Source organism: Dufourea novaeangliae, unplaced genomic scaffold (assembly GCF_001272555.1).
Source record: "Dufourea novaeangliae isolate 0120121106 unplaced genomic scaffold, ASM127255v1 scaffold119, whole genome shotgun sequence".
Classification (NCBI taxonomy): domain Eukaryota; kingdom Metazoa; phylum Arthropoda; class Insecta; order Hymenoptera; family Halictidae; genus Dufourea; species Dufourea novaeangliae.
Window position 1 is genome coordinate 126070 of NW_015373992.1, and position 27999 is coordinate 154068.

General features: G+C 34.9%; 1 protein-coding gene across 1 annotated transcript in view; it reads right to left on the reverse strand.

Moving 5' to 3' along the window:
- LOC107187780 (GTPase-activating Rap/Ran-GAP domain-like protein 3) overlaps nt 1–23947 on the reverse strand; it is a 37751-nt gene extending 13804 nt beyond the window's left edge. Inside the window, 4 exon segments of the mRNA XM_015575955.1 lie at nt 1182–1263; nt 5199–5282; nt 11078–11144; nt 23540–23947. Coding sequence (XP_015431441.1) covers nt 1182–1263; nt 5199–5282; nt 11078–11144; nt 23540–23847 — 541 coding nt within the window. The 5' untranslated portion in view covers nt 23848–23947.
- Between the last annotated feature and the right edge of the window lie 4052 nt (nt 23948–27999).

The window sequence follows — 27999 nt, forward strand, 5'->3', positions numbered from 1 at the left end:
AATTGAAAAATGTAGTAATAGAAGTTCTTTCGTATACCGCCTCATTTTCGACTAAATCAAATTTGAACGTTCATCATGTCTCTCTACTGATCGTTGTTTCTACTTAAAATAAACGTAGACTGTAGAGTCGAGCATTATTTAAATTAATCTTTACTTGCATAATTTTCTAAGTAAAAGCATATGTTAATTATGATACAGCGTGATAAATGATTAATACTACTGTCTATATTTATGAACAACACAATCTTGAACAATATCCGATACACTACTGTCAATAGTTATGAAAAATACAATAAACGGAAATAACCTAGTCTCTCAATCTAGAATAGTATCGAAATACATACACGACATCAAACAAAATTTCAAAAATTTGATTATTTTCATATCCAAATTTCTACACAGCAATCCCATTCTAAGTCAAATTAAGCAACGTTCACATGATAATGCTCTTCATCATCAAATATTTAAAAATAGCTTTCTTTTAAAGAGATACACCGTTTGCAATAATAATAGAAACTCTGGAAATGGCTCTGATAATTCTACTTCAATATGGTGAAAAGGACGACAGTCGAAATTTTTGGCTTCACGAGTGATGAGTTTACACAACATTATAGTTTTAATAGATATTTCATAGTTTGATTATCCACCGTGTTCGTGTAATTCAGCTACACCAAACTAATTCCTGTTACCTGAATTGGAAACGAGGACAAACGAACGACAAACTACGATCATTTTGATATTCGCAGGGCTACGATGACTCCATTCTCCGCCGCGCCGTATCGAAGAACAATTACCACAGTTATTTCTAGTGTTTTTATAATTATCATGGACAATGTACCACTTCAGAAGGAAACTACTTTTAATAATTGTCGATAACAAGCTTAAATGTCATAGGCAAAATTATTGTTTTGAAACCTTAATTGGGAAACTTTTCAGGCAAACTGTGGAATTGCCCCCCTTTGAATGGTATAACTTCATCATTTTTTCCTATCTTTAGTTCTAAACATAGATGTTTAGGTGTTGTGTTCTTCGCGATTCACCTTGTATATGTATATGCATGCGATCCAATAGGAGAGATATCGAAATGAATGAGGAACAGCTGACTCATCGGTCTCGATATCTAACGGCGGTACTTATCTAGAAATTCTGCAAATCACTGGCGGAACTTTTTTTTTACTTACATTTTCCGAGGAAGTACTTGAAGTACCAACGCGTTTGGTACTCGGGATTTTCCAATATCGGCGTGCTGGGCGAACCGAACATCTGTACAGCGATATGATCTGGTTTTATCGATAGCGAAACGGAGGGCAAGAAAAATCAGGAAGAATTTAAGGCAGCTAGAGATCATTTTTCTAAAATTTGACCTTTTAACACCAGCCAATTGAAATTCTTTTAAAATTACGATGAATTTTCTACTTTTTGGATCGGTGCAAAAGTTTTGATGGATTTTCTGCCAAAAATAAAATAAAAAATAATAACAATCTTATTAATGGATCACATTATGAACACATCCCAATGCGGATGTATATAGTTATTTAAAACAAACGTTTACACGACTGAATGCGTTTTACTGTTGTAAAGCAAAACTGAGTAGAATTTTTTATATGCTCTATTTTAAGCGTCATAATCGTATACGAATTTTGTACAGGTATAAACATGGCAAATTCCGTAAATAATACACTTGCGATCTATTTAGAGAAACTGTTGTGTAAATACCAATGGGCGGTATACTGTAAATTTATTAAAATAATTTTATTACATAAATTTAGTAATAATAAGAGCATTCAGAAAATTTGAATTGAAAATACGTGTTATGAAACAATTATTACGTAATTTATTAAATTATTGTGGAATCATAATTAAAGAAATGTTATTAATCTACTCATTAATAGCAAAATTCATAAAAAGTTTTGAACTGACCCAATACTTGCGACTCCAATAGCAACTTGAAATATCAAGAAAAATAATCTTTAATTTTCGGTGCAGTGTACATAGCAAATTTTTTCTCTTTAATTTAGAGTCTGACGCAATCCTTAGTAGAGTAAAGAGGTACGTAGTTGATTTATAAAATTTACATTTGCACAAATATCCGTAGCCTACTTCCCAAATAGCACAGAAACGTTATTGTGTACGTCCAGACAATGTACGTTCTGGATGTTCGGTATATTCGGAAGATGTCCTGAAAAGGTCCACATGTCCCCTCTATGTCCTCGTTAAGATCTTCAAATGTCCTAGGAAGGTTCTATTTACAAGATGGAACATCCTGAGGACGTCCTTGTCAACATTCTCAAAACGTTTTCCGAATGTGTAAAAGTAACATTCTTTGTACTTTTTGGGAACGTTTAAAGAGTTTTTAAAAACGCTATGGTAATGTCTTAAAAGGCGTATAAGAAAAGTTTCCAAAATGTTTAAAGTTACGGTTAAATTTAATTCTGTGCAAGGTGATAGAAGTTACGTTAGGTTGGTTTGTGTTTAATAAACAAAAGATTAACTTTTCTGCGATTTCTGCACTTAGTGAAAATTAGATCAAGTTAGTTCCTGTTGATAAATAAAAGGTTAAATTTCCTATAAGAATTGTAATGAAAATATAGGACTGAGAGTTATGATCTGTGTGTACAATGTGTTTATTTTTATTTTCAATGCAAAATACTGATTCTGTGTTGGTTATGGACAATTTAAAAAAAAAATATTTTTTCAAATTTTCTGAGGTATCCGCACAAAACCAGTAGTGTCGTTACACTTCTCTATTGATTCTCTAAAGAATGACACTATGTTTATGGAATATCATCACTAATGACATTAAGCCAAAATTACTAACTAAAACCAGTCGAAATATAAATTTTACGAAAATTCGTAAAACTTAAGAAACGCACAGTCGTAGAACATCCGAAATTTAAGTCTTAAGAACATCCTAAGGATGTCCACAATGGACGTAGAACATGCGGTTTTAAACTGGACATGAAAGGGACGTCCTTTGGATATACTGTGCTATCTAGGTTATAACGAATTAATCGAGGTAGCGTTAACTGCGGTCTCACAAAGAGAGTGCTCAACTTCGGATTGTCGGTTTTAATTTTAATGTAACTTTAACAAATCACCCCCCCCCTCCATATAGGATCTGATACTCCAAAGTGTTAGAGTTATTTGCTTTTGAAGTTTTCCGTGTGATTTAAGTGAAAGTTATGTCGACCGATCGTTTGCAGATGTCGCGTCAACGCAACGTTCATGGTTTCTATCGTAACGGCCAATGTTCAAATACTCCCAGATACATCAAAAAATCTTTGGAAGGGACATATTCAAACTCTAGTTGTCACAGTAGAGATCATGGTCGTTACCCTGACACTAAAACACTCATGTAGTAATACACCACCTTAAAGAAAATATCAATGTCTTCAGTTTAACATTTACATGAACGGTAACCGTCTGTGTTATTGGAAATTGAACATTCGATTTACATTAAAAAAAAGCTCAATTTATTACCATAAATTAACAAATGGTTCAAAACAAATATACTTTTACTAAATTCGTAAATTGTGTTCACTTTGGACAAATTTCGATTGCGTATATATGTATACAAGAATAAACGAATATTTTCCGACTTTAAACATTATTAAATGTTGTAAATGTTATTTTTAACTTTTCTATACTATACTGAGATGATTCAGTACTTTGTAAAACCTTCACGGGCTTTGATAAATGCCTTGCATCTATTGTGTATCGTGTGTACCAGTTTTAAAAAAAATCATTATCAGGTTTGTGATTCCAGACACGATTGATCATTTCTTCGAGTTCTTTCTTACTTTTAAGCTACTTGTGATGACTTCACGAGGTGAATTTACACCCTTGGATCGGTGGGCAGTTTTAAAAAAACTTGCTGCAAAATCGTTTATAACATTACAAATTAATATTAAATTTTAGAAAATGTTTAAAAGAAACCACACGTAGTAAACTAAGCATTTGGGATTGCTTGCAGATTTTAAATAATTATTAATTCATTCTGTATAATATGAATATTCTAAATATGGAGATATTTACTGTATAAATCTATTTTTTTTTAACGAAAGAGATGTTTAATAATATTATGTTCTAAACCGACATGATTTTTCGGTTGAACAGCAGGTACATTATGAGGTCTTGCCACTGTGAAGCTCTGAAAAATTGTAATTTTTTGTATTGTTTTTTAGTGAACGAAATGTTTAAGATAAAAGAAGTGTTTCCCATTTGTTAATACACTTGTTGAGAGTGTAAAAAATATTTTTTGACACTTTTAATAGTTTTTTTTTATTTACATATCGCACTGAAATAACGCCTTGAACAAATTATGTAGTACTGCTGTAGGTGATTCCAGAAGAACGAAGCTTCAGAATCAAAAAATTCAAACTGTTTTTTTATCAATACGAGTGTCGTTATCATCGGAGTCAAAATTATTGTGACCGTTAAAACATAAACGAAATGGTAGAGGTTTAAAATTCAAATTTGGAAATTCGATGAATTTTTTTAGTCACTGCATTGCAAAAAGTATGAAATTGTTGATCAAAATGGTTTCCGTGATCCCTGCGATAGCCTCTGATATGCAGAATAACATGTATGTACAAATTTCAGACTGGTCAAATAATTTTTTTTGCAACCACCTACGCCAGCACTACATAAGTTTTTCAAGGCGCTCACATCAGTGCGATCTAGGTACATATATTCAATACAAAAATTACTGAAAGTTAAAAAAAAAGTGTTTATACTTTCAATCAGCGTATTAATAAATAGAGATCACTTCATTTATGAGGACCATATCGCTCGTTGAAAAAAAAATCCATAATCATGACAATTTTTTAGGGCTTCACAGTGGCATCACCCCTCAAACGAAGATACGCTACAATCTCAAGGTGGTAGTAATTAAGACATCTACATAGCCTACATATCCCCGAAAAGTTTCATTAACGCTAACCGTACCGAGACTTTTATGCGTTTATTTGTACCGTATTTAAAATCGGTTATTTGAACGACGGTCGGTACAGTTAGTGTTAAGATCGTTGACCCGAAGTTGGAATCCTTTCCTTGTTATGTACTAGTAAATACTCCACAAAGCCCGAATACATATTCATTTCTGAAAGGCTCAGACAGCGAACAGTCTGTAAGGAAGATGGCGGACGGATGTACGTCACACGGAAGGGACATAATCACTGTACCGCTGTTGCTCTTACCTCCTCTTTCTCGCCGGGCGAATCGCCGTTCTCGACCCGAAATCTTCTGCCATTGTCCGACCCGTCCTGCTCGATCTGCGGCAGCTAAAAGGGCGATTTCAAGGGGGAGGGGGATGGGGCCGACATTAGCACACCGTGCGAATTGTGTCTGTCGAGAGACCGTGTTCCAGTTTCGGAGTGGCTCCGTTACTGAGCGTCGAGTGCCGGAAAAACGAACGGCGCACACCGCGACCCGTTTTCTACCGTTCTTCTGTAATTACGTTTTATTGTGGTCGCGCTATCACCACCACCCGCTCCATCCACCTTTGTCCCGTCCGCTACAATCTCCGCGAACTCGACGAACGGGAAGCCGCAGGCCAGCCCCGAGCCACGCCGCGCCGTTTGCGGCACCACACATCTGGCGAAAAAGTGCTCGCGACCGAACGAACTGAATTGACCGCGATGAAAATCACGCTGCTCGACTTCATACGGTACTGGACAAAAATGTTATAGGACAAGCACCTTTTTCTTGTGGTATTCGAGTTACAAGGTATACATTATTGACGTTAGATTAACCCGTTCGAGACCAGTGTCGGATCAAGGGGGTCTAGAGAGGGGTTGCAACCCCGGGCCTCATGTTCCAGGGGGGCCTCGTTCGGAACCTTAATCAAAATCATTTTCAATTTTTAAATATTTATGTATTTTGTTGTGCTGTATCACAGAAAGTTCCACCCGTTTTTCAAGCAAGGGGGCACCCGAAAATTTGATAGCCCTGGGCCACAAAAACACTTAATCCGGGCCTGTTCGAGACTAACGGGACAAAACTGCCCTCCTTGTTTAAAATGTCCAAGCTAACAAATTATTGTGTTTCAAGATTTTTCGAAATATTTGTAGCGCCATATCTGGACCCCAAAGCTAGAGTGTATTAAGTTACACTTTTGACACTTTAGAGGACAACATATCTAAGGTGCGAAAACCTTCGAACTCTTGAATGGAATTAAGACAAGTCTCTACATATATGCAGAAATGGTGAACATTGCATTAATTCCCGTATGTGATGAACTGTACACTGTTTTCAAAAATATGAACGTAATATCATTTTTAGACTCTTATGTACCTATATTAAAACCCTAGGCGACTTAGAACAGAATAATTTTTACCATCGGAAAGACTGAAATATTTGATACAGGAAGTATATAAATATCCTTTTTTTAAAAAAGTGGACCTAAAGGCAGGCTGGACGCAGACACGTGCAACAGCGAACACGAAAACGCCCAGTCAAAATTCCGTATAACTAGGGCCTTCCTTGCGCGGAGATCCATTAAAATCGATCCTTTCAAGAGTGTTCTGCAATGCGCTTTGTTCGCGTGTGCTCTGCCTGACCACGGTCGGGAACAATGGATCGTTGCAGAACACTCTTAAAAGGATCGATTTTAATGGGTCTACGCGCAGGAAAGGCCCGAGTTATACAGGATTTTGGTTGCGCGTGTTTGTGCTCGCTATTGCACGTGTCTGTACCTGCCTTAATACGCTCTGAGGTCCAGATATTCATTTCACTTTTCAGTTAAAGCCAGAATGCCCTGTGAGCTCTTTAGGGCTCTAGAAACATCTTAATGTAATTCTAACTGGTTTTAAATGAAAGTTATGACTTATGTTTATGCATCAATGACTTATGTTCTAAACACGTGTAAAAAAATAAAATAAATACGATTTAAATCGTTTCCTATATTAAAATGGCCTACGATGAAAAACAAGGTCGACACAACGAAAATGATAAAACCTCATTTGTCTCGGATGTCTGAATATGTCAGTTAGGACAATTAAGCTAAGGAGGGCGGAATACGTACCAAGCTAACATTTACTCCGAAATTCAATTGTTTATATTTAGAAATGAAATTTATAAAGACAAAAATTGTGGTAGATGTTCAACAGCCAGGATAGAAAAATGGACTAGAATTGCAGAATACATGGTGGGACATCTCGTATGTGTATCTTCAACAACTGAACACCCAAAACGAATGGTTGGATCAGTGTTACTTTTTGCCTTTTAGACATTTAGTTACAGGATCTATATGCAAACTCACAATTTCAGGGTCTGATATACAAAAAATTAATATTCTATTTTTTGTGTATCAGATGTGATTATTGTATTACTGCTAACATATAAATATTGATTAAATTGTATTAATGCCTTCATTAACCGTTATGTCAGTGACCAAAATTTTCTACGTTTTTCAGTAACCCGGTACCTCGGGTACCCCCAAGTGTTATCTGCCCGGGTAAATTGAACATGCAGTAACGATTTTGCTGTCATACCTTCCCTTCAACTATCTTTTGATTGTTTTACAGTATACTCAATATTGTTATAAGAGATTTGAATGAACAAGTAACAACAGAGGACGAAATACATTCACAATCTGAAGTCCTTTTACGATAGAGACGTTATTTTTTCGCTATTGTTTAGAGTCCCCTTTAAATTCTTCAGAGTAGATCTTCCTAGTAGGATTTTCAGTTTATTGGTTTATGAAAATCGATCTTCAAACAAGCCAATAGTGAGATATTTCTCATTGTGAGTAGAATTAGCACTACAAAGTATTACGGGGACACCACCCAAGGAAATTGTTGCACACTTATTGTCAGTTTCTAGACATAGAATGCCCCATAACGAGATTCAATTGGGAGAAAGAAAGTAGTGCGTAATGATGTTCCAATTAAACAATGTAGGAAAATGCGTAAGAGTTGCAAAACTACAAGGGACCAATTTGTGAAGAACACGGACATTTATAAGATATGAAAGATGCTCGTTAACCTTTAATTACAAACAATTTGCTCTCACAAGGAAAGACACGGAAATGTCTCTGTCTCATTTTGATGAATCGTCGTACGTTTGTTAAGCAGGACAAAATAAGGGACACGTGTTTTTTTTATCGGATGAGTTGCGATTTTAAGGGGTGAAAGCAGCCCTCAAAGTTTTGATTCGAGAAGTACTATCTTGAAAACGAAAAGAGATACATGAAAACTTCTAATGGGCGAGTTTTGTAGTCTCTTATGTACAATAATATGGTGGTAACAAATTGTCCAAGATACCATTTGTTTATAACAAAAGAAATTTTATAACTTCATTTTACAACTTATTCAAATTTATGAAAGGACAAAAAGTGATGAACATTTCATTTCAATTACATTGGGGTGTGTATTTATGAAATTGCCTCCTACAGTGTCGCAGATTTTTATTTTTATTTAGCCTTAAGTCACCGCGCGATATTAAATCGAATCGTATCGAACGATATTACATTATCAGTCGATAATGTTGTCGATAAAGTTCTTTATTAGCGTCAGTGGAAAACAATTTTTTTTTTGCGACATATCATAGTTAATTTTATTACATTTTCATTGCATGATATGGATCAGTTAAAAATATACCTACTCCAAGGAAGACTGATTAAACTGATAATTTGAATATGTAACGGGTAATTTGCATAACTTGAGGAACATTGTCATCGCAATAATGATAATCTTCGAAGATATGTTTCAAACATATCGGCATTCGATACCAAAAACAAGTATTGTAATAATAGGTAGCTACATGACCACATAAAGGTGTCTCAGATCAGGTAGTATAACCAGGCAGAAGGTAATTCTGCAGGAAAAAAACAAATAAAAAATAAACAATAAAATGTTTTCCTATGATCGTTTGTTTCCGAGAAAATAGAATTTGAAAATATGCTGGATATGCATGCAATCGAATAAAACTTGGTTAATACGCCTGTTTATTACATTCCATTTCTACTTATCGTTACCACGAATACACGCATACACAATGCTATTTACAAGTGGTTTTCCCGAAAACAAAGTTTTGTATGAAAAATTTTATTCTTCTTTTTCGCCTTTTTATTATAGAATCCCGTTCTGTATGGTTGTTCTAATCCACCAGGTATGCACTTACGTAGTGATGTAGCTATCATTACTTGTGCTTGGTGCCGTTGCTATGTTTGAAATGTTTCTTCGAAGATTATCATTATTGTTATGACGATGTTCTATAAGTTATTCAAACTACTTGTTACGTATTAAAATTATCAGTTTAATCCATCTTCTCTGGAGTACGTACATTTTTACCTGTTTCATATCATGCAATATAAATTTAATGAAATTGGCTATTATTGTATATTGCAAGAATAGTTGTTCTTTACTAACACGTATAAATTATGTCGCCTGAGAATTTAATTCGTCCGATATGATTTGATTTAGTATCACTTGGTGATTTACAATTAGTGGTCGTGCGCACAGGATATGAATAATAAAAATCTGCGAAACTGTAGGAGGTAATTTTCTAAATACACATACCAATGTATTTGGAATGACATTCTTATCCCTTTTTTTCGTTATGTAAATTCGAATAAGTTGTAAAATAAAGTTACAACACATTTTTTTGTCACAAACAAATTGTATCTTGGAGAATTTGTTAGCACCATATTATTGCACATAAAAAATTATGAAACTCGTCCATTAGAAATTTTTTATGTATCTCGTCTGATTTGCGAGATAGTACTTCCGGGTCGGAACTTTGAGGGATGGTTTCATCCCTTAAAGTCTCATCTCAGCCGTTAAAATAACACGTATCCCTTATTTTTGCCAGTTTAACAAACGTACGAAGTTTCATCATAATCGGAGGAAAACACTTTCGTGCTTTTCCTTATTAGATATGAATAATCTGACAATTACAGTAAATCATGAATGAATGTCCGAAGGCTCCTAGGCACTGAGTGTTCAGACGTCATCCCCACCATTGGGGCGGGTCCCCCGTAAAACCAATCCAGCGCCCAGTGGTGGGAATGATGTCTGAACACCAGTGCTTAGAAGCCTCCGTACATTCATCCATGACTTACTGTACTTTACAATACTTTTAACAGCCGACTGTACATTATTTGTCGTTACCATTATAACACAGTGTGCCACTTACTGTCAACTGAAAGTACTCAAATTAGAGCTACCAAAATGTTCCACTAGGTGGCGATAGTGAAAGAAAAATTCAGTCTATATTGAAGGATTATACTATAAATTAATAATTAAACAAATTCGAATCAAGCATGTTGTATTCCGTATAATTTACCGATCAAATTTTCCTATTCCTTCTGTTCTACAGTCCACTAAACCAGAGTTTTCGTTATATGAGTACCTACGTATCGGGTTATTCAACAAACGTACAAACACGTTTGAAGCATTCATATCCAAAAGATTCTATGTATATTTTTATTCTGTAAATATAAATGAATGCAAAATTATCCAAAAAATGGGGATTCAAAGCGGTTTTGCGATATTTCTTGACATAACGGTTAAGGGGATAAACTTTATAGTTTAATGTTATCATTACTATGTAACTGCACTTACTGCTATTGTAGTGCAACCCCCAGGTGTAGGATTTAAACTTCTGTCCAATTTCAATGTTTACATATGAGTATATAAAATTCTGAATCCGCATCAATTTTCGTATTCTAACGGTGACTCACGAAACAGGTACAGTGATTCGTCGATGAATGCGACACCGGCAACGGTGATATTTTCACCATTGGGGGGGGGGGGGCTCTGGAATCAATCAAAACAAAGTAAAGAGAAGCTAAGCAGAGGTTCGGCTTCGGATTAAAAACAAATTCATGAAGGAATGTAAACGTTTCCATCTTGCTATGAATGCCCCGAAGCATACTCGTGTACGTCGCACTCATCGAGACATTACTGTAGATTTAGCCGATCAGGTGACAATGCATGCATTTCCACGTATGTTAAATCAAAATTGAACAATTCAACGTCTATTTGCCAGATGTGCTGTCACGGTATCGGGGATTCGCCATCTCTACGCAGCCACTCCGAAACCACCGACACATTTTCCAAACGTCCTTCCTCACCATCTCCACGCTGCCGTAATATCGCCTCGAGAGGACTCCGCGCCTGGAGATCGCGTCCGTGGTGGATCTGAAACATAGTCAAAGTCCAAGGATTGGCATACCGGGCTACACTCGAGGAAAAAGAGAATACACGACCGTTCTTCCCAGCATCCCTGGGCACATTTCTTGCCCCCACCCGCCACCCTGGTATCTAGGTTAATGAGGTCAGTCTGCGAAGAAAGACCCTGGATCACGTGAATTATAACCCTGTCGCTTAGCTAAATTCAAGAGACGCTGGGTCGAAACTATGATAAAAATCATGGGTCTCAGGTACGCTATCCTTGTACATTCCCCTTTCAGACGTATCGATAGCAGATTTTCTTCACCTGCTGTCACATGAACCGTTTCGTTGAATACGCAAGGTGTGTCCGTTTCAACTGGACCCTGTGGAATATCTCGTAAGGAACTGAAGGTATTGAAAGGAAAAACAATTTTTACAAAAGTTGTTTAACACTTTTTTTATGAAACTTAATAAAACCTACTCTGAAGTTGAGACTATAAAAACAGGGGTACCAGAGGGGAGTGTCTATGGACCAATATTATATTCAATATACACTACTGATGCACCAAATATTGGACATGGAGAAATCTACACATTTGCCGTTGACACAGTTATAATGGAAACTGGGGAATGTATACAACAAACGACTGGTAAATTGAAAGAAAATTTAATCAAAATCAAAAACTGGATAGACAGGAAAGTCATTAAAATCAATACCGAAAAAAGTAGCAATATATATTTCACGTTAAACAAAAAGAATGGTCCAGAAAAATGAGAATTAATAATGTAGTAATACCACAAAAAGGTGACGTAAAATATTTGGGGTTAATATTGGATAGAAAGTTTACCTGAAGCAAGCATCTAAAAGAAATGAAAACAAAATTAAATAAGTAACCAAGACCTTGTATTGGCTAATCTGAAGAAGTTCGAGGCTGAAAAGTAACTTAAAACGACAAACTTATATCTTACTAATTAAACCATTGTGGACGTATGGAATATCACTTTGGGCTACAGCATCAAAATGTAATGTGTAGAAAATTGAAACAAAACAGGCAAAGTCTTAAGGTTAATTAGAGTAGCTCCATGGCATGTCACTAACGAAGATATTAGAAAATTCTTAAATATTAATATTGTTATTAGTGAAGTACAAAAATACAGCTCAAAGCCTAAAAGTTGAATCGATGACTCAAGACCGCAAGACTCAAAAGAAAACATCCAATAGATCTTGTTACATAACAATTATATAAGCTGAATAATGTTATACCATGAACAAATTATTAACTTAAGCTTTAATATGTAATCTACTCGTGGACTTTTACGTATGATAAAAGTAATACAGTGGATTCCGGTTAATTGGGACACATTGGGACCAGACTATTTTGTCCCAATAAAGCGAATTTCAACAGATGAAATTTGAACAAGGTAAAAAATAAATCCAAAAACGATTTATTGAAAAACGTATGTAATATTCGGTGTTAAGTACAAATTTTAACAAAAAGTTATACAAGTTATAAACAAATAGCTATCGATAGAGCTGCGATCGGGGGACGTCAGGCAGCGTTCCTCGCATCACCTGTGTCATTGTGTCACGACTCGAGTATGTCAACTTGATCCCACTTTAATATGATTCAGAATTTCGGACCACTTTTTATTTCATTTATGCTGTTCTTTCGTACGTTCGAGCCGTATCTATACTTATAATCAGTGTCACTATTTCAGAACAAGCTTTACTGTATCTCCAACCGTAAATTGTACGAGCGTTAACACGTTGACTGCCAACTACGAGATAACTTGTACTTGAATCATTGCAAAGAGGCTGGATTATTTAAATACTGTTACAATACTTTTCTGTAAAATTAATATCACAGTATAATTAAAAATAAGACAATCTATCTCTATTAACTAAACGCATACATTTTCGACTATTTATGACTTAAAAAACGAAATAAAGCGTATCTGGCTACGTACGATCTTCTTCACTGTGGCGGTCAACGTGTTAACTGTCCCTATAAAACGGCGGTATGTCCCATATAAGCTAAGTGGAAACAATAGTGTTTGTTTCCGTTCTTCAGTATTTGTCCTAAATAATCGACGGTCCCGATTAACCGGCGTCCCAATTAACCGGAATCCACTGTATAAAAAAAGGCGTGGGAATGATTGGTCTGAGAATGTATGTAAATAGAAATAACGAGTGAGAATGTATGAATGCAACAAAAATGTATAAATAGTTTCTAAGTACAGACACAGTGGTCGGTCACGCGAAAACCGGGCGAAAAAACCTAAAAATGAAGATTAAAATTTCGGGTTATGAAACATCTGACAAGGTATGTACATAGATAGGTGGGGCATTAAATGGCGAGTAGTAGGGCTGTCGATTGTTTCTATCTGGGTCTATAACTTACAAGGAGTGTATTTTAGGTGTTCGCCTCCGATTGCTTTGGTTTTCGGATATGTTTTAGAGGACCGAAAAATAAGAGATACGTATTTTTTTATAGCGGCCCGTTTTCATATTTAGGGGGTGAAACCACCCCTCAAAGTTTCGACCCGGAAGTACTATCTCGAAAACCAGAGGAGATACATGAAAACTTCTAATGGACGAGGTCTGCGGTTTTTTATGTAGAATAATATGGTGCTAACAAATTGTCCAAAATATAATTTGTTTATAACAACAAAATTTCAGATAGAAATTTCGAGTGGTGGTTTCACCCCTTGAAGTCGCGTCTCAGTCGATAAAAAAAATACGTGTCCTTTATTTTTGACTGCTTAACAGACATACGAAGTTTCATGAAAATCGAAGGGGGACACTTCCGTGCCTTCCCTTGTGAGATATACACGTAGTTTCCTCCAAAAAGGTTCTCAAAATGATATTTTTTTGTTATAAACAAATTGTATTTTTGACAATTTGTTAACACCAGTTTATTGTACATAAAAAAACCATAAAAGCCACCAATTGAAAGTTTTCATGTATCTCCTCTGGTTTTCGAGATAGTACTTCCGGGTCGAAACTTTGAGGGGTGGTTTCACCCCATAAATATGAAAACGGGCCGATTTTTTCGGTCCTCTAAAACATATCCGAAAATCAAAGTAATCGGAGGCGGACACCTAAAATACACTCCTTGTAGTGCAAAAGTGACCGCATTTGTGTTTAATAAAGTGTTATATACATGTCTCTTGTTTACATTTCTTATGTTCGATGAACAGTATACAAGTAGTTTTCTGGATACCCAACATCCCACCACACACCAATCAGTGTCAACCACGCATCCAATATCGTATTAAACACAAGTCACACATGATTCCTGGGGCGATTTGAAATAACTTGTTTCTTAGCGAAACAGTTCTCCGAGGCTTTTTTTACGAAATACGTCCCTCCTTAATAACGAGACCTGATGCCAAACAACTTTTGTGAGAATATTTTTTTTCATCGAGATATATCTGCGTTTCCAATTAAAAGAAACCTACTGTAGATATTTGTAAGCTAATTTTAAGGAACTGCAAAGGAACGGAAATTCATTTACTTAATGTAATGATCTATCAGGTACCGAATGGAATAAAAACGTCATTAAACTTTATCAAACTGGTACAATGGATGATCGAATTATTAGAATCACCTGCATAAATTGACGATTTTACGATGTTAACTCTATTTTTTATAATTGCTTGAGTTAAGTTCAATTTTTTTGTTTATTCTTAGTAGAAAATCCTTAATTAATAATTATCTAGTATAAAATACTTGATACTGTGATTTTATTTCTACATAAACACAAAAGAAAACATATTGTTCGTACTGTGGCTCTATGATTTATTGATTACCCACGGTAAGTATGGGTCTTATACACACACGATGTCTGGGATTTTGCTCCAATTGAACTATGTAATATTACAAATGAAAATAGTGAGGGGTTAAGTCAACATTTTGCTAGTTTCGAAATTGTTTAAAAAATACAGATTCTTAAAGTTGACAATTTTGATCGATTTTTACGAAAACTACCACCACAAAATAATTTGTATCTCCGCAACTATTAAAGACTACTTGCTTCTTCTTTGATTTTGATCGTAAAGGATTGTTCTTTGTAACTAATTTTGTGTTTTATACGTAAAGTTATTACGAATATTAAAAATGTTCACTATTAAATTATATACATAAATTGCATTTTACTTAAAGTCTTAAATGGGTAGATAAATTCTGTGGCCAGATTTGAATTCCGTCTGTCAAAGATTACGGAAAGTGATGTATAACAAGTCAAGGAGAAAATTCAACCACACATTATAACGGAAAAATCGCAATTTTCTTCGAAAATTTCAAGTTTAACACAGATTCCAAGGTTAAAACTTGTTTGTCATACTTCTTTTATATTTTTTAATATAAAAGGTCCATACCTCTAACTTGTTTCTATTAGAAGTTCTACGATTTTCACCCAAAAATGAGCAATTTGTTCCACTGTGTGCCCTAGCGGAAGAACGGGAATAAAACTTTCGTGGAAAATAATTCTTTTAAAAATTCGTTGTCAGCAATGGTCTTTGAGGACGATAAAATCTTTCATTAAAAACATTTTCATACATTCAACAGTTATAGTTGCATATGAACGAAAAGGGTGGTCTCGACAAAAAGGGTGGATTTATTATTACTTCAAATGAATTCAAACTATTACTTCAAATGAATCGATAATATTTTTATTTTCTAATAACAGCATTGAAAATAAAGTTCCGAAATAAATTATTTCAAGTAATTATTTCTTATTTTAATTTCAAATAAAATTTGCCCAAGTCTGGAAAGCATCAATAGTATGAGTTACTAGATATGTATTTCAGATATTTAAAAGTATAGAAAACATCGCTCGACTCCCCTCTCTCCCAGCCTGAATTGATGTACTTATACATATAAGCATATCCAGATATACTGATAATACAGGTATTCCTTGAATAACGACCTCCTCGATTTACATTTTGCACTTGTGACCGTAAAAAGATAATTCTTTTGGAACGATGATTAAAATAGACATTTTTAATTTAAATGTAATATATAGGTTGTCATGTAACTGGTGGTACAACCAGGTACGGGGTGATTCTACGTGAAAAAAATAAGTCGAAAGTATAGAATAAAATAATTTCATTTGAAACTTTTTTTCGAGGAAATCGACTTTGAAAATCTGTTGGATACTCGTGCAATTGAATAGAACTTCTCTAACATGTCTATTTATTGCAGTCCGTTTCTACTGACTACTATGGTGAGAATATACGCATTTCAGATTAATTTTCAAAGTCGATATTCTCGAAGACGAAGGTGTTAAGTGAAAAAATGTTATTCTATATTTTCGACTTATTTTTTCACGTAGAATCACCTACTACCCGGTTGTACCACCAGTTACATGGCGCCCCGTATAAATATGTAATAAATACATACATACATGTATACATATGTATGTATCGTAACTGAAAATAAGTGCCATTTGTTAAATAATTGTGTAATAATTTTAATTCTTTTGAAGTTAATATTCCAGTGTATGTCTTCTAGTCAGCGAGTTTATTTAATACTGTATAATATCGTAAAGCATTCGCAATTCATTAGTTAATTCGTTGAGTGGAAGAATTGCAGAGATTTCAAGATCACCTTGATCTTTTTTAACGGAATGGCCTTTTTTATACTATAGATCGATAGAGTACCAAATTTGTAGTAAAAATGTATTGACCTTCATACGTCCTAAACCTAATAGTTAACGAGATATTTACAAAATAATTTTTCATACGTGCTTACTATCTGGAAGCTATACATAGATGCTCGAACTGATGCCCCTCAACTTCAATACAGCGATTTCAATACAATGATTATTTTGTAAATATCTGGTTAACTATTAAGTTTAGGACGTATGAAGGTCAACACAATTTTACTCATAACTTGATACTCTATCGATCTATAAGATGTAAGACTTATAAGATGTGCCGCTTGATGCCATTTAAGTTCCACGCCTCAAAATTTTCATAAAGCGCACCGTTAAGTCATTATTCGAGGTGATCAAGTTAGCTGAGACACCCTGTATACATATGTGCGTATGTATGAACATATTCTATATGAAAATCGACTTACGACGAAGTTTCCCGAGCGGAGCCCCATCGTAATTCTAGGAATACCTGTATCAGGGGTTGAAACGGTTCCAGAAATACCTGTTAATAACTGTTATGTAACGATTCTTCTCCAAACAGTTATAAAGAACAACAGTCGCAAAGAAACTCACCTTTCTCTGCAAGAACATAATTATTCCGGAGCAGCATGGCTTTATGGCTGATCGCTCCACTTGCACGAATTTAATGTTATTACATTACTATTTACATTGATTTTTGCAAAGCATTTGACTCAGTGCGTCATTCTATGCTCCTATCGAAATTACGTGCTTACGCGATATCCGGCAAGCTTTTATTGTGGCTGTCCAGCTTCATCACTGGCAGATCTCAAATTGTTAGATTTAATAACTCCTTTTCTAGTATTATTAATGTGAATTCCGGTGTTCCCCAGGATGTTCACCTTGGACCCTTACTTTTTATTTTATTCATTAATGACATATCTGAGTGCTTTCTATACTGTCAATTCTTGTTGTTTACTGACGACGTTATGCTATTTCATGCCATTGATAATCATGATAGTACCCTACTTATACAATCGGACCTTCGTAACTTAGAATTGTGGTGCGTGCAACATAAGCTATCTCTCAATTTATCTAAATGCTCTATTATTCGTTTCTCACGTAAGAAGCACAATACACTGTTTAATTACACTCTCAATAACTGCTTTTTATCTAGTGTTAATGATATTCGCGACCTTGGCGTCACATTCTCGTCAAACCTCTCCTTTACTAGACATATCATCAATATCACTAGCATTGCATACAAAACTTTGGGTTTCCTTAATAGAGCCTCTAGATATTTTAAGAATATTAACACACTAAGAATTCTATATTGTTCATGTGTCCGTCCTCACTTGGAATATTATTGAAAGTACACAACATCGGTTTTTGCGTTTAGCTGTCCATCGAATGGGTCGTCCAATGTCGATTTATGACCATGATGTCTCTTATATGTATAATCAATTAAAATTATGGCCTCTGGAACGCAGATGTATTATGTTTGACTTACTATTGGCGCATAAGGTGTTTAATGGCGTCATCATGTGTCCTGATACATTATCTCGCTTTAAGTTAATTACGTCAGCGTCATCCAGAAGAAATCATGTCCTACTACTTCCAGAGATCCACCGCATGAATTATGGACAATATAATTGCATAAACCGCATAATTATGAATGTTAATAAATTCTGTGTATCGCTGGACTTCTTTAGTTCCCAAGTCTCTTTTAGGCATAGATTATACAACACATTGTTACCTACAATTGACTGATTATAACTGAATTGTATACTAAAGGGTTATATACCCGTAGGTCAGTAAATAAATAAATAAATAAATAAAGAACCTAAATGATGCTGTAACTCTGTTATTTTAATGACCTTTTTTTTTAATGACCCGTAGGTCAGTAAATAAATAAATAAATAAATAAAGAACCTAAATGATGCTGTAACTCTGTTATGACGAAAAAGGTCTTCATTAATATCGTTTCCAAGCATAGTAGGATATAGATTTAATAACATTTTATATACCGTTATATCGTAAAATAGTATTCTCCATCTAGCGAACGACATACGAAAATTCTTGCCTCGCTTAACACACTCGCTGCTGGCGGATCCGAGCGGTGCCATTCGTGAATGTTCGATTCTTACCGATTACTCCGAACGGAACCACAGCTTATGTTGGTTTCTTTTCCATCGGTATAAAAACTTCCACTCAAGGGGATTGTATGTATACATATTGTGTAGGCATATTAGTAGAAAGGAACTCGGTGTGTCCAATTACTTGGCTACTTATATGTAGAAGTTGTGCAATTAACCCTTATTCATACTACCGGCGAACGTGTGAAGGGGGTTGCTCGTGTTTCAAAACAAGGTAGAAAAATCTTTTTTCCATGACACAGTACCAAAAATTTCTTTTGTGAAGAAGAAGAAGAGATTTACTGTGTACACCTGGAATAGCAGATTAAAGGTATGTGTGTACATTTTTCACATTAGAACTTACGTTATAATTGTAAACTTGTTTTTTTTTTTAAGAATCACATTTTTCGACCAGGCATTACGGATAACTTGAAGTCGGGTTATGAACCGATTCACTTAACATTTGATAACATACCTTTTGAAAATCTGTCCATATAGCATCAGTTAAAATAATAATTATAATTGTAGCTACGTTAGTTTTTCTTTGGTGTTCGTAAAAGTGTCCGATTTTTACCAAAAATACAAATTTTTCTATTAAACATCATTTCCATGATTAATATGATTTTTAAATTTGTTTAACAGGAGTAATCTACAATACTGCGAGGTTCTTGCATTTCTAAAGACTTGTGTGGATTTGCATTTATAAATAGGATATCCCATTTGAATACGCATTTATCTCCCAAACTAATCATTATTCCGAAAAATGTTGCAAATAGTACTTAGTTGGTTTCGAGAGGGACATCTTACGATGGTCATAAACCATATCTAAGTGAATGTGCCTGAGAGATTTCAAGGTGACCTTTGTTTTTTTTCAATGGACGTATACATATATTTTCATTTAGGTGGACATGTAGCTAATTCGGTGACGAATTCATTGGCCTAAATATGTTGGTCTCTCAAGGTCATTTATTGCCGTTCTAAACTTAAACAAGTAATACATAGGATCAACACAATGATCTTTACGACCGAATCGATGAAATCCTCCGGTAAGAAAGTTCTTGGTGACGTTCGACAAAGGTAAGTTTTGAAAGACAATAAATGACCTTGTTAGATTAACATACTGTATACATATATCAAGAGTCCACTGTATTATGCTTGTAATCACTCATTTGAAATTGAAAGTAATTTCGTCAACGGTAATCAGCTGTAGATTTTAAGGTCCACCTATCACCAGGTGCAAAAGCGTTAAGGGGTGTTAAGGGGTCATACACATTTCTCAGCACAAAAAAGTGGTCAATGTTTTATGAGTGATTGAGGGTACAATATGTACGAGGCTGATTGGATTAATTCCATTTGCAATGTAAAAGTACATGTTTATACAGTAGAAAAGTGACAAAAAAAATTAAAAATTATAACAAATATAACGTCTACGTACAACGGCGTAGAACGGTTTCTTTGGAACCACTTCAAACAGCGGGCATGATTCAGTTTATATGACTCATCCGAAATCAAAACATTCTATTTTTTTTTTACACTTTCTAGACTTACAGTATTCGGTGCACGAGGGGGTTTTAGAAAAAAAAGACGAAAATTTGCATGAAAAAGTTGTCTATTTCATTTCATTATTCATAAACGGTTCAATTTATTGAAAAAGGCCTCCGTTTACCCATAAAGAATGTTATTTAGAATATGTGTGTGAAAGATGAAGTCGATCGGATGAATGATGAGGCAGTTACCATGACCACGGTTTTGAGAAATGCTGTTTCGAGAAAAACGTGTTTAAAGCGGAGATCCAAAATAACAGTGATTTTACACATATTTTGGAAAAAAGTCATTGAGTTACAATTAATCTTTATTTAAATAGAAGCTTTTATTTAAATAGAGTTTAAAAGAATAGTTATTCAATAAATCGGAAAGAAATTTCTCAATAAATGAAATGGCCAAAAAGTATTCTATAAATTAAAATTTTATTTAGGTTACGAATAACCATTATTGATAACAGAAATTTAATTTGATTACCAGTAACCAATATTGTAAATGGCCGGAATTTTTTTTTGTTACCGACAAACCAGTATCTATTGTCAATTATTATTAACATTAGTTATAATTAGTATTCATTGACTACATAAAAATAGTTAATTATGAAACTTACATATTTTATTGAGAAAACAAACGGTATGAAAATACGTGAAACAAAGAATAGAATAATATATATTGTAGTATAATATTTTTATTACCTATTTTCATTTTCTGTCTTCTATTGGAAGAAGAAAAAATATGAAAGAACATTTTCAGCTCTTAAATTGATGCTAGACGACAAACAATGTAAATTATTTGCACACACTTTACAAAAGTTTCTGTTCGTAAAATTAAATGTAAAATTTACATATTAAGTATCGATATATGTATGATATATACAACTATTAATAAAAATATTGTACTACAATATCCTTTATTCTATTCTTTATTTCATATATTTTCATACCGTTTGCTTGCTCAATAAAATATATACGCTTTATAATTAATTTTTTTATGTTGTCAATAAATACTAATTATTATCAGTAATGTTAATAACAATTGACAGTAGTCGAATGTAACCAGAACAAATTTATGCCGTCGATATTAATTAGCGGTAACCATCAATACTTTTTGCCGTCAATAATGATTATCGGTAACCAAAACAAAATTCGGGTCATCGATAACGGTTACTGGTAACCATACAAAATTCCAGACATTTGTATTGGTTACTGGTAACCAAATTAAATTATCGTATCGTATAAAAATTCGGTCATTCGGTAAAATTTCCAATCGAAACCGGTTTACCGGTACTTTACCGGTATTTTTTAAGGTATTGACAATACAAGAGTATGCATTATTTAAAAAAACATGGTATTGAAATCCAATCGAGCATTATAAAAAATACATGCAAAGAAAACTATTCTGAACAGAAAAGTATAAAATGACATGACCCAAATACATACAGTGGGCGTTAAAAGTATTCGTACACCCTTCAAAACGGAACAACTTTTTTAAAATTGGTCCAAATGACTTGAGTTCTTTTGGGAAGTTAGAGACATTAGTTTACTAAATGATGTGTAAAAAAAAATTGAAATTGTTGCAATTGGTTGGAATCGCGAAGAAAACAGTAAAGGTCGTTTTTTACAACTTTTCAATCTGAGGCTATAATGAAAATTTAATAAATACGTACCGAAGATTTATGTTAGTTATATACATACTGAAACTTTTATTGAAATCGGTTAATACAGAAACGAGTAACAGGCATCGAAAGATGTAAGAATCTTTAGATATACTACAGTTGTAGGACAAAAATCACAAAAAACTGCGATTTTCAACATTTTTAATCGTTTGTATCTCGTTGGAACGTTAACCGATTTTGATGAGATTTTCAACATGTATATAACTAACATAAATCTCCGATATGTATTTATTAAATTTTCATTATAGCCTCAGATTAAAAAGTTGTAACAAACGACCTTTTCTATTTTCTTCGCGATTCAGACCCATTGCAACTTTTTCAAATTTTTTTACACATCATTTAGTAAACTAATGTCTCTAACTTCACAAAAGAACTTAAGTCATTTGGATCAATTTTAAAAAAATTGTTTCGTTTTAAAGGGTGTACGCATACTTTTGACACCCACTGTCTATTAGTAAACTATTGACAATACTTGTTACATATGGATTTTTATCACGAAAATAATGAAAAGACTCTTAATTTACATACATAATTAAATATTTTTTATTTAGCAACCCTTCTTGAGAAATAAACACGCGAAAACCACAATTTGTCTAAAATGTAGTTTCCCGATTGCGAACTAATTTTTGTACAAAATAATTCAGCCGCGGAAAAAGTTCTCTCAGATCCTACACTTGTTGGTCGGGTAGTCATTAGAAAATCATATGGTATTTGTATATACTATTAGCCCTTTACTTTTTCTTCTTGAATGTTAATTCTTATTTGACCACTTGTTTCAGATTTTCAATTTTCTTTCGGATTAGAGTTGATTCTTCATGGGTTACTTGTGTTTTCGTTTTTATTAGGAATTGAAGTTTTTCTTTCATTAATAACGTAGCAAATGTCAAAGAAGTTATTAAGATTAAGCTTACTGAATTTTTGGAATCGGAATCACTTAGAATCACTTGCGCGGCGCAAGTATAAAACGCATGGATCTACGTACTATAGCAATATGTATAATTTATAAAATTACCGGTAAAAAAATGGCAGGTGTTTTTCGCGTTTTACCGGTAATCGGTTAAGCGGGGCTTAACTCCTCCAAAACAATAGACAAGTTTCTATTTGTTGATATAGTCTGAGAAACTCGTGTATTGCTTCGGGGGATGATACTTTGTTTTTGGTAGTAATTTTAAAAAAAGTTATTACTTTTTTTACTTTAGCGCATCGTAATCGGCGAGAAGTCCAAACTTCTACATAGTTATCTACCTAAACATTTTTTTTACAATGTTTTTTTTACAAACGGCGACCCTCAATTAAAACATTCCCAACACTACTCAGGGGGATGATCTTGACAACAGTTTAAAAAATCATCGAAATCAGAGATGGCTCCCTTATTGTAAATATTTACCAAAAAATTGATTCTTCTAAGTTAAGAAACGTATACGACCCCTTAAATACCGTCATGGAACGTACACGTGATGGCTGGCCCGTCGATGGAGGTGCCTGAGCTGCGTGGACGGCAGCGCGGACACGCAGACCGATCTGGACCTGTTCCTGCGTATCATCTCGTGGCCGGCCGGCAACGTTTCCTCCTCGCTCTCGCTCTCCGTCGCCGAGCCGTTCTCCCGTCTCCCTTTGCTGCGTCTGCACTTCTCCAGAGTGGTAGCCGTCGATGGGGTCGAGGTCGTCGACGAGGGGACCGGTGGCACGCTCGCGGATGAGCCGCCCGTCAACGTGACGCCACGCAACCGCGAGACTAGCTTTATGTCCAAGCACAACATCCCTAAGATGTTTATACTCCGCGGGTTGTTTCGCGACACGAATCGTTTTTGGACACTTCAACCCTTTGTCGCAAATTGGACTAGCCGAAAAACGACTATGATTCACAGAGCAGAGGATACGGCGAAATCGAAAAATTTTAGCCCCCTGAGAAACGATAGCATTCAATGTGATGTTATCTGACCTGGTCAATTACACTGGTCAATATGATTTTTGTCACGAAGAACATTCACGCTGCTTCTTATGTATAATTTTTCGATGCTGAATTCGAAGCTGCAATCGCGTAAAAATCCACTTGCTGTACTATTATTTGGAAAAGCTGGGTGCCGTAAGTGTCGTACATGGTGAGCGATTTCATCGGGACATTTCGTGCCTGTAATATATATACCAGGGTAAATGGAGTGCTAATATGCTGGTCGAATACTCAAACGGGATGTTCCGCAAACAGAATATTTCAGAAAGTCAACAAGTGTCACATTTTGGGTAATATTCTACAGCTCCTAAATATACTAGGCGTCAAAATTAAGGGACCACTAAAATTTGCCGAAAATATGGGTCATTTTTAAATGACTATATCTCTGCCAAAAATAGTGATAAAAAATATTGTATACGACCATTTTGTAGCATGAAGTTTCTAGTTTTTGAACAGGGAATTCACAAATTATTTTCATGTAGTTTGTTCCTTCTTTTTTAAAGATGAAGCGCAGCAAGTGAATGTTAAAAAATGTTGGTCAACTTTCAGAGAATGCGTGGGCCAAATAAAATTTTTTCTGGTAATCCCAATGGAATACTTTTAGAGAACAAACTTTTCTCCTTAATTTCGTTTGTTTAATTTTGTTGTACAATTTTTATTGGCTGAGTTATTCGTCATCATATGAGAAAAGGCACTTTCCAATTTGAGCACCTGTAACTTGCGAACGCATGATCGTATAGAAAATTCCGAAAGAATTTTTGAAAGCTGTGAGATTTCTCTTTAAAGGCCTTCAGTTGCCAATTTGTTGAAATTTTCCTTCGTCGTATACAGTCCATTTCAAAATAACGTAAAATATTGCATAATTACCATTTTTCACAAAACACGATGCCATTTTAACCAAAATCGTGGAATCTTCCATGTGTCCACGTTTTTTCAAGTTAAAAGTACACGTAACCCCTGTGCCAAAGGCCGAACTAATCACATTTTTTTTACCCTATGCCCTCGATAGTGAAACTTGCGATATGGTCTGAAAAATTGGTGAATAACTCTTTTGCGGTACGTTTTCTCTTTAAAACGATTTCGCAGCGTTTGAACTGTTATGATCCGTTTTTTTTTTAGTTTCACTTTATTTGAGAAGAAAGGAGAGATTTCAGAAATTTAGCAAACACATTTCTAGCCAATCTTTTCGCAATGACAAAAAGTGCACAATGCGAAGTGATGAGAGAGTGCAGATGGTGTGTACATCCTACCCTTCCTTAGTTATTGTGATAGATGCACTCTTTTTTTTACTGAACTTAATTTGCTTTTTTTTTCACCAAACTTCTTCCTTTCCATTGCATCTCCTCGCCGTGTAATGAGATGAGTACCCCGGCATCTGCCAGCGCAAAAAAAAAAAACGCTGCGCAATCGTTTTAAAGAGGAAATGTACCGCAAAAGAGTCATTCACCAATTTTTCAGACCATATTGCAAGTTTGACTATCGAGGGAATAGGGTAAAACAAATGTGATCAGTTCGGCCTTTGGCACAGGGATTACGTGTACTTTTAACTTAAAAAAAACGTGGACACATGGAAGATTCCACGATTTTGGTTAAAATGGCATCGTGTTTTGTGAAAAATGGTAATTATGCAATATTTTACGTTATTTTGAAATGGACCGTATAGGACGAAGGAAACTTTCAACAAATTGGCAACTGAAGATCTTTAAAGAGAAATCTCACTGCTTTCAAAAATTCTTTCGGAATTTTCTATACGATCATGCGTTCGCAAGTTACAGGAGCTCAAAGTGGAAAGTGCCTTTTCTCATATGATGACGAATAACTCAGCCAATAAAAATTGTACAACAAAATTAAACAAACGAAATTAAGGAGAAAAGTTTGTTCTCTAAAAGTATTCCATTGGGATTACCAGAAAAAATTTTATTTGGCCCACGCATTCTCTCAAAGTTGACCAACATTTTTTAACATTCGCTTGATGCGTTTCATCTTAAAAAAAAAGGAACAAACGGCATGAAAATAATTTTTTAATTCCCTATTCAAAAACTAGAAACTTCAGGCTACAAAATGGTCGTATACAATATTTTTTATAACTATTTTTCGCAGAGATATAGTCATTTAAAAATGAACCATATTTTCGGCAAATTTTAGTGGTTCCTTAATTTTGACGCTCAGTGTATAAGGGTCATCCAAAAATTCTGCATGATGGAAACAAACGAATTGCATGTATGAATTCAGCATAAAAAGTACTATTAAAATCGCATATTGAACCTTATGTGACAAAAAAAACGTAAAATTTTGTAGACCAGTGTTATTGGACCTGGATAATGTTTAGGCCCTTGAACGACATTCTGTTAGGTCGTATCACGTGGAATGTACTGATTTCATTCTTTGGGTGTCGCTGCTCCGAGGGTACTTTCGAGACGCGAATCGCTTTTCGTGGCCTCAACCTTTTTTCTACGGACCAGATCAACCGAGAAACGACTATGGTTCACCGGATAGGACATGGTTAATTCGAAAAATTGACTCATTGAGAAGGGATAGCTTTCGCGAGATGAGATTTAACCGGGCCAATTAGAGGAGGTGGTCTGTATATGGGATAGCTACTTTTATTTGAAGACTTATTGCCAAACCTGTGGAAGACTTTTACGCTATAACACTTTAATATATCTAAAACATGTTTGCTTTATGACGTAGAGTTAAAATAAGCTTCTTGTTTTCTTTAGTCGTAGTTTCATACTATTCCCCTTCTAACATAACCTTATACTTGCGGCTAGCCCATATTTAGGCCCTAGCCACTATTTAGATCATCTGCTGTACACTGTCCAACAAAATTAAAACTTTTTTCCTGATTTACAATATCCATTGTGTGATTCTTGTAGGTTCTATTCGTCCCAAACACGAATTCGGAAACAGACTTGATCTATCACTCTTTATTAGAAATCCTCAATGAGTGTTTAAAGGCACCTTGGCACCGATAACGAGAGCCCTCAGGTGTTACGTTGACTTTTTAATGAGGTTTAGTGGTAGAGCTCTGAATTTTGAAGCCAATAATATTTGTTCCAGTCGCATATGACTATGTTTATGAAATAATTAATGTTCAATGCCAAAGAGTCTTCGAGCACACATCGAGGATTTACTGTATCACCCTGTAATGACACTTCTGCTTCTGGGTTCGAGTTTCGGATGAGAAACTTTACAAGGGGCACCCTGTGGATATTGCAGTTCAAAATTCGTGTTCAATTGTGTTATCGGATTTGGGTAGAGCGGTTAGGCCCACAAACGACATTCCATTTGGTCGTAACCGCATGGAATTACCGATGTTTGAATAATTGTCGGTCAACCGCGATCATCAAGCTGAATATTAATTTGAACTGTCTGCGGTGCTAATCGACGATTACTGTAAACGCGCGAGGACGCTACTTTCGGACATATTGGAAATATAGGCATATATTATACAACGTGTACCACGAAACGTGATCAGCTTTGATTATTCTACTGCTAGCTGATCGATCAAAATTTTTTTGGGATGCTCAACCATCAGCGTAGATGTCATGAATAAAACTAAGCAATCGTTTTGTAAACGTTTACGCGAGTGTATAGCAGCTGATGGACCACATTTTGAACATCGTTGTAATTAAAGTAAATAATATTCTTGAAATGTTTCTTTGGTTTAGAAGGGAACACAATATTTGTTATGGCGCAAAAAATTATAGATTTATTTATAAAAAACTGAAGGTGACCTTGAAAACTCTGGAAAAGAAGGGTTTATAAAAACTTTGGTACGTTCATCTTAAAGCTCTTCTGGAATCATATTATACTAGCTAAGAAAATTTTCGATTAAACAGCTAGCAATAAAGGCTAAACATGTTTCGTGGTCCACTCTGTATAATAGACTACGCGCTCCATGAGAGGAGTTGAAGTTGACAAGAGGGAGAGGGCAATAGCAAAAGTCGTTGCCACTCTT